Source organism: Lonchura striata, chromosome 1 (assembly GCF_050655825.1).
Source record: "Lonchura striata isolate lonStrDom1 chromosome 1, ASM5065582v1, whole genome shotgun sequence".
NCBI classification, from domain to species: Eukaryota; Metazoa; Chordata; class Aves; order Passeriformes; family Estrildidae; genus Lonchura; species Lonchura striata.
The window spans coordinates 118,275,782-118,289,320 of NC_140703.1; the positions used below are offsets into that span (position 1 = coordinate 118,275,782).

Consider the following 13,539-nt stretch of genomic DNA (forward strand, 5'->3'; position numbering starts at 1 on the left):
TCCCTGGAGCTTCTCCTCTCCAGGTTGGAATTTCTCAGTGATCAGTGAGTTCTGCCCTGTTCAGGGGAGTTCCAGACCCCGGTTTCACCTTTGGGCTGAAAATCCAACCCACTGCAAATCCTCTTGTCAGGACATTCGCCCAGCTGGGAAAACCAAGGCGCTCTCTGAGGAACTGTAACTTGGTTTCAAAAACTGCCACAGAACCAGAGCAGAGAGGGAGGAGTGGAAATTAGAGAGTTGAGTGGCTGCTGGCAGAGGTGATGGGAAAATGGAAAAACTGGAAGTTGTTCATCAGATTCTTTGGTGCTTTCTCCAGTGGGGAATCCTGGGGCTGGTGATGCTCATGGGTGATGCTGGAGCGAGGATTTCCCCTCTCAGGCTTCCCCAGGGGCTTCTCTCTGTCCTTGTGATGCCATCATCATTCCATGCCCCTGGTGTCAATGAATTTCAGGAACTCCAGTCCCTAAGGAAGGGACATTTCCAGTAGACTGCTCACAGGTGGTCCTGTGGGCTTTCACAGCTCTGCCTGGAAAGCAGCTCTTTGCAGCCCTGTTTTCCACAGCAGCACAATCTCAAGGGAAGAGCCTTGCTCTGCATCCCACTTATTCAGTGATACTTTTCTAGGATGATGAATCCTAGAAAATGACATTTTGCCAGGTGATAATGGATCTTTCTGACTCTGCATCAGGGAGAAAAAAGCATGAGGTACAAGCACAAGTGTTTCTGGTTAAGGATCAATTTAAAAGCTTTTCTAGAGCTTGGGATGGATTTTTCTGAAAGCCTCTCTGGCTCTGCTGTTCAGTTGGACTCATTCTGGACTGGGGGGGACCTGCTGGGCAGAAAAGACCCCAAAGTTCCCAACAGGAAATAGAGAGGGACAAAAATGTGGAGCTGGGGGTGACTGTTGGTCCTGGGCTCTGGGTCCTCTTTCTCCCTCCACTGCCATGACTGGAATTCCCTGACCTGTTCCTGTCTGCCCTCCCTCACTGCCCTCTCCTGGAATCTGTTTTACCGACCACAAGCTCAGACTCTTCTCCTTCAGTTTTCCCCACTTCCCTATTCCTTAATTGTTCCACTTTGCATTCCAGGTCTGAAATCTTTTTCCAAGCACTCCCAGGCCTTCAAGGGATCTGTTTTCTTTGTGGCTTTGCCACACACGCTGTGCCAGAGTGAGCAGCCTCCAGCATCGCTCTGTACTTTCAGTTGACATCAGCACACAGTTAAAGTTCACCTGATTTATTGACTTGTCATGGTAAGGTCCAGAAGCTCAGCTCAAGATGAACTCTCCTGGCAATTGCTGCTTCCCTCTAAATGACTGCTCCTCCTCTAAATTTGTGGGCACACAGCCCATGTGGGGACAGGCAGAGGCTGCCCCTCGTCCCCAGGCCTGGCTCACGGGGCTCTCAGGGAAGCTGTGGCAGGGGAAGAGGCCTTTCACCTACCAAAGCCTTCCTGGGCGTGGGCAGGAAGGTTTCTGCAGCAAGCCAAAGTGCACGTCAGCATAAAAAACCACATCTGGGGTGATTTTAGCAGCCCCCAAATCCTGGAGGTGTCCAAGGCTGTGGGGCAGGGACACTTTCCACTGTGCCAGCTGCTCCTGCCCCAGTGTCCAGCCTGGCCCTGGGCACTGCCAGGGATCCAGGGCAGCCCTGGCTGCTCTGGCACCTGTGCCATGATGTCCTTGCAGACACTTGTCCTGCTGCCACCTGAACTCCCAATCCCCCCCAGCAGCCCAAGCTGCCACTCCTGCTCTGCCCTGGCTGCCTGAGGTGGCCCAGCCTTATCTCTCCTTATCAGCCCTGAGCAGAGCCTTGGTGTTGGAAATGCAGGTGAGCCCGGTGGGAAGAAATGCTGATATCTGACTCAGCTCAGAGGCTGAATGATTTCTTTAGTATAACTATGCTAAAATACATTAATATACTATTGAAAGGAGATACTAAAACCACAAACCTACTTTTCTAACTCACATATCTAACTCCCCCACAACTGGTGCCCCTCTCTGAGCCCAGCCCCAGGTGGGTTGGATTGGCCACCAGGCTCAAACAATCCTCACCAGAATCCAACCAAGCAACACCCCAGGGAAACAATTCTCCAAACACATTCCACATGGGAAAACAAAGAGCAGAAACAAATTGTCTTCGCTTTCTTCTCTCTGTGCTGCTCTATGAAAAATCCTGTGAGGGAGAAGGATGTGCCTGAGACATCTTGGAGCTGCCAGGAGCTCACTGGCCTCCTGTGCCAAGCAGCTGCTGGAGAGGGGAAAGCAGCTCCAGGAGCACTGAGGGAAGGGCAGGGATCTCCAGCCCCTCTCAGCTCCACGTGCAGTGGCATTTGCCACTCTGCAAGCCAAAATAAAAGGGGAGAAAAGGGGGGAAAATAAAATATAGAAAGAAGCTGATGCTGTGGCAGGAGGGACAGGGAACACACAGGGAGCTGGGCTTGTTCCTTGGCGTGGTGATCCAGACACAGGATCAGCATTTCCAGAGCAGCCCTGGGGAGAGGTGCAGAAAAGCACCGGTTAAACAAAATACCTTGAAAAAAATCAATTCAGTAAATTCCATATTCCCCAAGAAAGCAGAATATGACCAAAGTTACAGATTCCACAGAATCCCAAATCCCGGGGCTGGCAAAGCCCTCCCAGCCCAGGGAGTCCCAGCTGGGCCCATGCCCACCTTGTCCCCAGCCCAGAGCACTCAGTGCCACCTCCAGGGGACACCTGCAGGGATGGGCACTGCAAAGCTCCCTGGGCAGCCCCTGCCAGGGCCTGAGCACCCTTTCCATGGGGAAATTGCTGCTGCTGTCCCAGCTGAGCCTGCCCTGGCCCAGCCTGAGGCCGTTCCCTCTCCTCCTGTCCCTGTTCCTGGAGCAGAGCCCGACCCCCCGGCTGTCCCCTCCTGGCAGGAGTTGGGGACACTGGGAAGATCCCCCGAGCCTCCTCTGAGGGGAGCTGGGAGATGAAAATTGATGGAATCGATTCCTGATTTCTTCCTGCAACCACTCCCAAAAAGAGACATTTACACACCAGGTAACCAACATCAACCCCCAAACTCTGCAATTCCCACATCAAGCTGAGATGACACAACTTCACTCCTGGAAGGTTCCTTTTGGTGACAGAATTTAATTCCTCACTCTCACCTTGAAGCAATGACACAAACCCAGTCAGTGCCCGTGCAAAGGTCCCACTTCTGCCCCAGGGCTGGGTACAGCCTTTACCCACCTGTGCAGGTGAGGCTGGCCTTGGAACAGGGAGTCACAGCTCCCTGGATTTTTAAAATTAGGAATACAAATGAGCAGATAATTAAAATGAACCTTATTTAACTCAAGTTTCCCACAGACATCAGTTCACCCCACCCTAAAAATTTCACAACTTTGCATCAGGGAAGAATAAATTCCATATAAAGATGATGCCAATGGGGATATCCTTAAAAACACATCATTTCTCATTAGAAAAAAATAAACCAGATCAGGTCTTTCCTTACAAAATACTATTTTCTTTTATAAACATTTTGATTCGTTTTTGCAATAAATAGTTCATCGAAGTTAATTATTATCTATAAATATGACATTTCATTTTTAGTGTCCTAATCAGTGCCAGAATTGCTACAACTCCTAAGGGAGCCACAACCAACAGTTGCAAAAGTTACGGATCTTTTATTTCCCCATTTAGAGCCAAGTTTCTTGTACTTAAAAAAATAAAATTATTCTGTCAAAAGTCTGTGACCCCGTGTTGGTCTGTGGAAATTTCCTGCTGGAGAACAACGAGAGAAACCCAAAAGTCCGTTTGCTTCTCCTTTTCCAAGGAAGAATGGGGAGGATATTTAGGCTTTTCCTGAGTCGGAGTCTCCTTGTGCAGAGTCCTGAGGGAGCTCTGGTGTCCCGCTGGCCTCATCCCCACTCCCTTCACGGAGGGTTTGGGGTTGCTCTGAAATCACTGTCAGCTTGTCACAAACCAGGAGCTCTTCTTGTGGAAGCAGAGGGAAAGGCTGTGGAGCACTGGGAGGCTTGCTCAGAAACTGGGAAACGAAGAGGAAGTGAGGATTAGGTCTCTCCAGCTGTCCCATCCTGTTTGCTCTGAAACACTGGCATTATTAAACATTGGGATTGTTCTGCACACATCAAGTGGATTTCTCAGGCCCTACAAGTCCCACAGGGCCAACAGTGTCATTTCCTCCCTAAAATCCTGTTCCAGGCTTGGGTGCAAGAGGGAAGTGCCTTTCAAGAACAACCCCAGGGCTCAGAGTCTTGTTTGGGACAGAAACTTGGAAAAAAAACCAAACAGTTTTGATTGGGAACAAACATTCAACAGCAACTGGGTTGTAGGGGAAGAGAGATTTGTCAAGTACCCTGCCCTCTGGCAGTGGGAGCCATTCCCTGGCTCCTGTCCCTCCATCCTTGTCCCCAGTCCCTCTGCAGCTCTCCTGGAGCCCCTCCAGGCCCTGGCAGGCCACGCTGAGGTTGCCCCAGAGCCTTTCCTTCCCCAGGCTGAGCAATCCCAGCTCTCCCAGCCTTTCCAGCAGAGCTGCTCCATCCCTCTGCTCGTCCTGGGGCCCTCAGAGGAAACAGTTCTGAGCTGAACCTGGAGGGAGAAACTGGCTGCTCTCTCAGGAGTGCTGGGCACTGCAGGTACAAACATCAGCACAAGCATCCTCACTTGTCAGACCCTTTTCTACCAAACTGGGATTGGGAATGTTGTGGCCCAAGCCTGCCATTGAAACATTTCCCTGGTGAAAGCACTGCCTTGGCCAGAGGCACATTTTAGGGAGGCACAGCTGCCCTTTGATCCAAAGCTCTCCTGTCTTTAGAGACCCCTGGAGCAAAGGAGCCTGGAGCACGTCCTGTGTGGAACTGGTGCTGCCTGCCTGGCTCGGAGCTCCAGGGTCTGCAAACAAGGGATGAGGGACAGGCACAGGGAATGGCTCCCACTGCCAGAGGGCAGGGCTGGGTGGGAGATTGGGAATTGGGAATTGTTCCCTGGCAGGGTGGGCAGGGCTGGGATGGAATTCCCAGATTCCCCTGGATCCCTGGCAGTGCCCAAGGCCAGGTTGGACACTGGGGCTGGAGCAGCCTGGCACAGTGGGAGGTGTCCCCATGGCAGGGTGGGATTTGGGGTCCCTCCCATCGCAACCCAGTTGGGATTCTGTGATTCCTGACACTCCTCATGATGAGCAACCTAAAGAGGAGCCAAAGTCAGCTGCAAACCTGGGCTGCTGAGCTCTGAGTGAAAATGAAAGCCCCAGAGGAACTGCAGGGATTCAGGAGAGCACAGGCTGCTACAGGAGCATTTTGTACAGCCTTGTTTCTGGGAAGGGATCCTGCTGCAGCCTCTTTGTCTTCTGGCTGTGTGACAGGGGCAGTGGGTCCCCATCAGCAATGGCTGCTGCCACTGCTCTCCTTTTAGCTGGAATTTTCAGACTCCATAGAATCACAGATTCCCAGAATGGTTTGGGTTGGATGAGACTCCAAAGCTCTTCCCATCCTGTCCCTGCATGGCCAGGGACACCTTCCATAGCCCAGGCTGCTCTGGTACAGCTGATCTAGCCCAGCTTCCTTCCTCAGACACTTTCCAGAAGTTAAAACTCAGGATTTTGCTGCAGGGGAAAAAAGGAGCTGGTTTAAGTCTAAAAGGAGGCAGGAGAGACAGAGATTTCTGTTGCTTACTGGCTAAATGAGGAACTGAAGTTGACACCTGGTACTCTCTCACTTCAAAATCAACAGACCCATCCTGTTTCACCAGCCATAAAAGGCTGGTGATGGCAAATTACAGATCAGGTGCCAGGGAGAGGAGGCAAAATAAAAGAAGCACTAAATGTTTTGTCACTGAGAGCCTAGAAGAAACAAGTGGCTCTGCTGGAAAGGCCAATTTTCACATGTTGGTCAGGAAACAAACCTCTTTCAAGTGTTGTGGGAAAATGTAGGATGGGCAGAACACATGCTTGAAGAGTCTGTACAGATAAAAACTGGAGAAGAAACAAACGGTGAAAGCTGTGCCCACGACCAGCATGGACCCCACCAGAACAGTCACAATTATCCACACAGGGGTTACACCTGCCAGAGACAAGGAAAAAAACAATTACAACTGTCATTATTCACTTCTGAGTGATTATTTTCAAATGACCACTGTCTCAGGGGAATGTGCCCAAGGCCAGGCTGGACATGGGCTGGAGCAGCCTGGGGCAGTGGGAGGTGACCCTGCCAGGGCAGGGTGGCACTGGGTGGGATCTGGGGTCCCTCCCAGGGTGATTCCACGATCTCCAGCTGCCAGGTTACCGTTGTGGGTGGTCTGCTCACAGAGCTCCCTGCTCAGCTGCCCTGTCTTGTTCCACTCGGGAATCAGCGCCTGCACCCGGACACAATAAACAGTCCATGGCTCCAGCTGGGCCAGGATCTCAGAGCTGTGCCTGGTGTCCACCTGAGCTACCTGCAAACACACAGAACACAGAAATGCGTGTGAGACCAGTGACCCAGCTCTGCAATTAGCTAAGGAACAACCAAGGAATTGCAATTTCAATTACAACTGTACTGAATTACAATCACTGTACAACCATCCACAGCACCGACCTTTGGGCTGCTGCCAGCAGCCCTAACGAAGTTTTAGGCTAATGAGGGATGATAAATGAGATCTGGGGGCAGCCAGGAACTGTCATCCAACCAAATGAGATCAGCTAGGAGCACAGTTACATGCAAACTAACTAAACATCTAACTGCATAGGGAGCAAGTGGGATGGAGGAACAGCACAAGAGGAAAAGGCCTCAGGTTGTGCCAGGGGAGTTTTAGATTGGATATTAGGAAAAAAGTTTTCACTGAAAATAGGAATAGGAAATAGGCTGCCCAGAGAAATGGTGCAGTCCCCACCCCTGGAAGTGTAAACAATATGTAGATGTGGCTCTTGGGGACATGGGCTAGTGGTGAACACGGGGTGCTGGGTTAATGGCTGGAACTGATGACTACAGAGGGCTCTTCCAACCTTCCCAACTCTGTGATTCTGTGAGCTGTCATCTAGACAAAAAAAAAAAAAAAAAAAGAAAAGAAATAAAGAGAATATTTCTGGGAGCTGTGAGGTGGCTGAGCAGATGAATTTGCTGTTACAGGCAACAGATAAAAATCAGAATTACACATGGGGGACTCCATTACATAAACCTGCACTGATGTACAGAGCACTCATTAACTGGCACTGGGGTCTGCTGCTCTGCTGCTTCCTGTTTGCCTGAAACAGAGGCCAAAATGCTCTAATTAATATATTATTAATGATCTTTCTCCATGCACTGTGCATGCAGGAGCACCAACTGCCTGTGGAAGAGGCTGGCCCTGAGAGGGAGAAAGGGAACTGCAGTGGATACAAACTGCAGAGCTGCAGGTGGCCACAGTAAACAAAAGCCTTACCCAGTTTTAGATATTTCTGGGGGTAAAAAGCCCAAAGTCCCACTGAGAGGGGAAAATACACAGGGCTACTGATAATTAAGGAAAGAGAAAATTCTGTCCATGCTGCTGTGTAACTGCACAGCTCCTGCACTTACTCTGAGTCCCAGCTGTAGTGAAGAGACTTGATTAACTGTAATTAGTAGAGATCCATTTTTACTCTTAGAATCACAGAATCCCAGACTGGGTTGGGCTGGAGGGACCCCAAATCCCACCCGGTGCCACCCCTGTCATGGCAGGGACACCTCCCACTGTGCCAGGCTGCTCCAGCCCCAGTGTACAACCTGGCCTTGGGCACTGCCAGGGATCCAGGGGAATCTGGGAATTCCATCCCAGCCCTGCCCACCCTGCCAGGGAACAATTCCCAATTCCCAATCTCCCACCCAGCCCTGCCCTCTGGCAGTGGGAGCCATTCCCTGGCTCCTGTCCCTCCATCCTTGTCCCCAGTCCCTCTGCAGCTCTCCTGGAGCCCCTCCAGGCCCTGGCAGGGCTCTGAGCTCTCCCTGGAGCTTCTCCTCTCCAGGTTGAACATTCCCAGCTCTCCCTGGAGCTTCTCCTCTCCAGGTTGAACATTCCCAGCTCTCCCTGGAGCTTCTCCTCTCCAGGTTGAACATTCCCAGCTCTCCCAGCCAGCCCCAGAGCTCCGAGCCCCCAGGAGCCCCCAGGCCAGCGTTTGCAGGGAAAGCAGGGCTGCAGGGCAGGGAAGCAGCATACCCAGGAGGCAGAGGCCGGGTGCTCCCTGCTGCCCTTCCTCCAGTAGAGGATCCTGTAGCTCCAGGAGCCGTAGTAGAGCCTCAGGGGCCACCGGTCCTGCTCGTGCTCCGCGAAGGGCCCCGAGACGTCCACGTGCAGCGCGCCCGACTCCGACTTCAGCCGCACCTCGGGAGGGCCGATGGTGGCTGGGGGGGAGAGGAGGGGAGAGGACAGGAGAGGGGAGAGGGGAGAGGATTCAGCCTCAGCTGGCTCAGCCAGGCATCCTCACACAGCCCAAATGTCACCTTTTCAATCATGCATTAGAAGGAAGGAATTTCTTTGCCCTGGGTCAGGCAAAAATCAGTGTTTTCCTCACAGAACTGCTCTGGGAATTGATTTTGTTGTTGCAGTTAAACACCAGGTACCAAGGCAGGCTCCGTTACCACACCTCAAAATGAACTCGGTTCCCTTCAGCCAGCTGTGGTGACTCCAGGAGAGGAAGGACCATTTCCATGGCTATCACTCACTTCTCCTTCTGGGCCAAACTGCCACAACATCTGTCTGTCCTGAGCAGACCCTCTAGAAAAAGTGTTTTGCTGAGGGGCTTTGATTATCAGCAGCTTGAAAAATGAAAATATTTGAATTATTTCTGCCTTGTGCAATCAAGATTTCTTGGCTGAAAATTAACCTTTCTCTGTGAGAGTGGGGTTTTTTTGAAGTAAGAAAAAAAATAGAAATTAAGCTTTTTGTCTGGCAAAGCAATAAATAAGGAAGTAACTGAATTATTTAGACATACAGGAAGTCTGGCTCCTTGTAGACCACTTCTCCCTAGCTGGAAAATATAAATGTTCGTTATTTTAAGAGAAAATGATGCTTTGTTTGAAAATCTCCTCCAAAGAGGTGATCAATACCATGACAGTGAACCTGCTCTTCTTTCTGCCAGTGTTACAACTAAGATTTTATAGTTCAACGTTGTAGGAACCCTGTCTGCTGAGAATTTCAGACTTGCTGTGCTGCCAGGCACTGACCCCCAGGAGAACACTGCATTGACCTGAGGCAGTGGAGGGGCTTCCAAAATGGAATGGCAGAACTGGGATTGTGGGGGTGGAGTTTGAATGGAAGTGTGTGATATCACAGCGTGGGAAACTCAGAGTTTAAGGGTTTAGAACATAATAATAGGTATGAAACAAGATAGAAGTTTTAAGACAAGATAGTCCTTCTTCTTCACCTCCTTCTCCATGGGTTTGGGTGGTTTTGTGTAATTGGATAAAAAAGTTCCCATTGTGGGCACGGGTGGTTGGGTGTTGGGTTAAAAGTGAAAATAATTGAGGTGTCATTTCTTAATTGGACAGTTGACCCTTAAAAGGCCTTGTAGAGAAAGACAGTGAGCCATTCTGTACCCTGTCAGTGCAACACTGCAGAATTCACAGACTAACACAGGCAAGAAAAAAGAAACATCAAAGCCTGAATGTGAAAAACCTTCAATCCCGACCTCGGCAGAGGCGGGGAAAGGAAGCCAGGAACCAGCACACCATCATTAAATGTCAAACACTCTGCATCCTCCAGCTTCTCTCCCAGAGCAGGCAGTATTTTTTGGGAAGAAAAGGGAAAGGCTCACTGTCATCCATGGGCTTGAAGGTGAGGGTGACCCAGGGGGAGTGCAGCTGCCCTGCCTCGGCCCGCAGCTGCAGCAGGTAGCTGCCGTAGGGCGACAGCGAGGACACGTCACACCAGGGCTGCCTCAGCTCTGTCCTCAGCGTCTCAAAGCTGCCCCCGAGGTAGTAGATGCTGCAGGGAACACAAACAGATGGGTCATTCCAGCTGGATAAATGGCTTTAACAAAGCTGTTAATGGGAGCAGTTAGCATTAATGGACACAAAAATGTACCCAGTGCGCGTAAAATTCACATTAGGGATTTTACACCCATCTATAAATCCATGATAAACTTAGGGGTTAAAATTCTAACTCTAAAAAATGCCCATTTCCTGGTCGGGTCGCAGGATTCAGCAGGCAGGAGTTCAGAGAAGCCAGCAGACACTCAGCCAGTGCCACGACAGGGCACTGCTGTCCCACTGGACTCTGCCCAGAGCTGTCTCCAGGATTTGCACACGAGGAAAAGCCAGAGAAAAACAGGGCTGGAAGTGAGCAGGAGCTGCTTAGGGAACAGAACCACAGCAGGTGTGGGTTGGAGGGACCTCAGAGCCCACCCAGTGCCACCCCTGCCATGGCAGGGACACCTCCCACTGTCCCAGGCTGCTCCAGCCCCTGGCCTTGACCAAGACATGATTTAATAAATGATATTTAATATATTTTATCCTTTCTGCTTTGCATCAAAACCCTGCCCAGAAATGTACTGATCAAGGGACCACAGCTACAGAATCCTGAAAAAAATCTTCTCTCAACTAAGCATGAAGAGAAGACTCTGGGCAAGGTTTAGAGTTCCTTCTAGTGCCTGGAAGGGCTTCTAAAGAAAAGGGAGAATTTTTATATTGGCAGAGAGTGCCGGGACACAGGGAACGGCTCCCACTGCCAGAGGGCAGGGCGGGATGGGAGACTGGGAATTGGGAATTGTTCCCTGGCAGGGTGGGCAGGGCTGGGATGGAATTCCCAGATTCCCCTGGATCCCTGGCAGTGCCCAAGGCCAGGTTGGAGCAGCCTGGGGCAGTGGGATGGGATGGGGATGGGATGGAATGGGATGGGAGCATCTGAGACATCAGGGAAGGGCAAACACTCAGCACAACCAGGTCCCTTCAATCACAGAAGAGAAAAACCACACACACAGCCAGTAACACCCAATGTCAGAATGTGTTTGTGGTTCCAAAACAAACGGGACAAAGCTGCCCTGGGAGTGAATGTGTGAATGCCCAGGAAATGCCTCTGCCCTCAGCTCAGAGAAGCCTCTCAGAAGCTGAAATAAAGGGACAGCTCCTGGGACAGCAAAGTCCCTGAAATGAAGGGACAGACCATGCTCTGCAAAGGACACAAATCCCAGGCACACAGAGCCTGGGATGAGTGAAAGCCAGCCCAGCCCGGCCCCACCTCTTGGACTGCACAGTGTAGGTGAGGTTCCCTCTGGGGAACCTTGGTGCGTCCCACTGCAAGGTGCTGTGAAGATTGACTGAAGTAATTCTTGCGTTCCGGGGCTCTGGGATCATTCCAGAAACTGTGGGAGGAAGCAGAACCAACATTTCAGTGTTTGCTCCTGCACTTGTCACTCATCCAAAATTTAAATGCAGCCTCTGCCTTGTCTTAGGTGCTTATTGAAAAACAGAGGCCAAGTAAATTAATTTAAATCCTGATGCCTCTCCTGCCTCCTTATGCAACAAAGCAAATTACTGGCACCCTGGTGACTTCCAGTAAGTGCTTGTGACAACAACGTTTCTCCTGCATGACTGAGCTGGCGCTGCCCAGCACTCAGGACATGAACTCTCCCTGAGATTGTCAAACCCCAGTTTTCTTAAGCAGTGCTCCAGCAGCACTGGGAATAACAAGGGCGTGGGGAGTGATAAACAGAGATAAACCAGAAGCAACTCTGAAGGTAAGAGAGCAATTACACATAATTAAATGTAATTATGTATTATCAGTCAGCATTATTCACAAGGGAAAAAAATCCCAGTTATTCTCCTTTCTTGGAATTGAAACAAAGAAACCCTAAACTGGTGTAAAGAATCAATGAAAAGCCCATTACTGTTATGATTTTTCTTACATAATTGAAGGTATTGAGACTAAAACAGCAAAGATACCAGCCCATTACTGCATCACAAATGAACAATGCAAACAAACCCTGCCAGAGCAGAGCAGCACTTAAATGTCACAGGACTCACACCTGATGACAGACTCCAAGAGAAATAACACATTTTCCATGCCTGTGGTCCACAGAATCACCAGGACTGGAAGAGACCTTTCAGGTCACCTGTGCCACCCCAGCAGCCCACAATCACCCCTGAGCTGTGCCCCAGCTGATGCAGAAATTAATGAAATTCCTGTGTCAGTCATGCCCTGCTGGCAGACAAGCGTTTCAAATCTGAACCTGGCTTAAACAAAACCTGTTTCAGACTCTGGTCCTACAGTGTTACCCTTGCACCCAAAAAATAAATCCAACACAGTGCACATCACAAACACAGAAGTTCAAATCCCAGACTGGCGTGGGCTGGGAGGGACCTCAAATCCCACCCAGGGCCACCCCTGCCATGGCAGGGACACCTTCCACTGTGCCAGGCTGCTCCAGCCCCAGTGTCCAACCTGGCCTTGGGCACTGCCAGGGATCCAGGGGAATCTGGGAATTCCATCCCAGCCCTGCCCACCGTGCCAGGGAACAATTCCCAATTCCCAATCTCCCACCCAGCCCTGCCCTCTGGCAGTGGGAGCCACTCCCTTTTATCCTGGCATTCCATCCCTTGTCCAAAGTCCCTCTCATTTCTCTTGGAGCAGTGCCCCTGCTCTGCGGATGAGGTCTGAGGCAGGCATGCAATTTCCCAGGAAAAATCCCATTTCCTTGCCGGGGCATTATTCCCTCACAGCGCTGCCTACCTGAGGAGCCTCCGGGTAGATAGCTTCATTGGGCACTGTGGATCCAAAGAGATGAGGAAATACTTCTGGGGTTTCAGGTTTGTGCCCAGCCCTCCCAGCCCAGGGAGTGCCACCTTGTCCCCAGCCCAGAGCACTCAGTGCCACCTCCAGGGGACACCTGCAGGGATGGGCACTGCAAAGCTCCCTGGGCAGCCCCTGCCAGGGCCTGAGCACCCTTTCCATGGGGAAATTGCTGCTGCTGTCCCAGCCTGGCCCAGCCCGGGGCCGCTCCCTCTCTCCTGTCCCCTCCGCAGGCATGGCACGGAGCTCTCGGCCGGCTTTGCTCTCCCGGAGCTGCAGCGCCGCGCTCCCGGCAGGACCGGCCCCGTTTCCCAGCACAGCCCGAGCCCGGCTCCGCAGCGCCCGCGGGGCACGGCCGGGCCCTCGGCTCCTCACCGCCGCTCCCGAGGGCAGCGCCGCCCGCCCTGCCCCCGTCCCCCCGTGCCCCCGCACGGACTCACCGCACAGCAGCGGCAGCAGCAGCGGCAGCAGCAGCGGCATAGACGGCAGCAGCAGCAGCGGCAGCCCGCTGCACGGCCCGGCCCGCAGCGCCGCGCCCATGGCGGCTCCCTCAGCCGCGCCGGGCCGGCCGCGCCATGGCCGCGCCGGCGGGGCCGCCCGCACCCGCGGCCTCCCGCCTCCCCACGGGGCGGGGCGGGGAGCCTGGCACCCCAAACCCTTCCCCACGGGGCGGGGCAGGGAGCCCCGGCACCCTGAGCCCTTCCCCACGGGGCGGGGCGGGTCACGGAGCCTGGCACCCCAAACCCTTCCCCACGGGGCGGGGCGGGCGAGCGAGCCCCGGCACCGGCACCCCGAGCCCTTCCCCTTCCCCACGGGGCGGAGCGGGCACCAGGAGCCCC

General features: G+C 52.4%; 1 protein-coding gene across 3 annotated transcripts; it reads right to left on the reverse strand.

The window, feature by feature from the left end:
* Nucleotides 1–3,098: 3,098 nt before the first annotated feature.
* Nucleotides 3,099–13,300, reverse strand: IL10RB (interleukin 10 receptor subunit beta). 3 transcript variants are annotated; one of them, XM_085587698.1, is made up of 8 exons: nucleotides 13,141–13,292; nucleotides 12,641–12,675; nucleotides 11,150–11,273; nucleotides 9,729–9,898; nucleotides 8,132–8,316; nucleotides 6,268–6,418; nucleotides 5,888–6,045; nucleotides 3,099–4,013 (listed from the first exon to the last, which is right to left on the reverse strand). In XM_085587698.1, the coding sequence occupies exons 3-8, from the start codon at nucleotides 11,263–11,265 to the stop codon at nucleotides 3,819–3,821; spliced, it is 975 nt and encodes a 324-aa protein (XP_085443824.1). In that variant the 5' UTR covers nucleotides 11,266–11,273; nucleotides 12,641–12,675; nucleotides 13,141–13,292; the 3' UTR covers nucleotides 3,099–3,818. The 3 variants fall into 3 exon arrangements, with proteins under 3 accessions (XP_085443824.1, XP_021394396.4, XP_085443819.1); XM_021538721.4 differs by lacking the exon at nucleotides 12,641–12,675 and having other exon boundaries at nucleotides 13,141–13,300; XM_085587693.1 differs by lacking the exon at nucleotides 13,141–13,292 and having other exon boundaries at nucleotides 12,641–12,981.
* Between the last annotated feature and the right edge of the window lie 239 nt (nucleotides 13,301–13,539).

Coding starts and splice junctions, on each gene's coding strand:
- IL10RB (XM_021538721.4), bottom strand. CDS start 13,240: ATGGGCGCGGCGCTGCGGGCCGGGCCGTGCAGCGGGCTGCCGCTGCTG. Junction 11,274..13,140: donor GCTGCTGCCGCTGCTGTGCG/GTGAGTCCGTGC, acceptor TTCCTCCCACAG/TTTCTGGAATGATCCCAGAG. Junction 6,419..8,131: donor ACCCGGCCTCTGCCTCCTGG/GTATGCTGCTTC, acceptor GTGTGTTTGCAG/GTAGCTCAGGTGGACACCAG.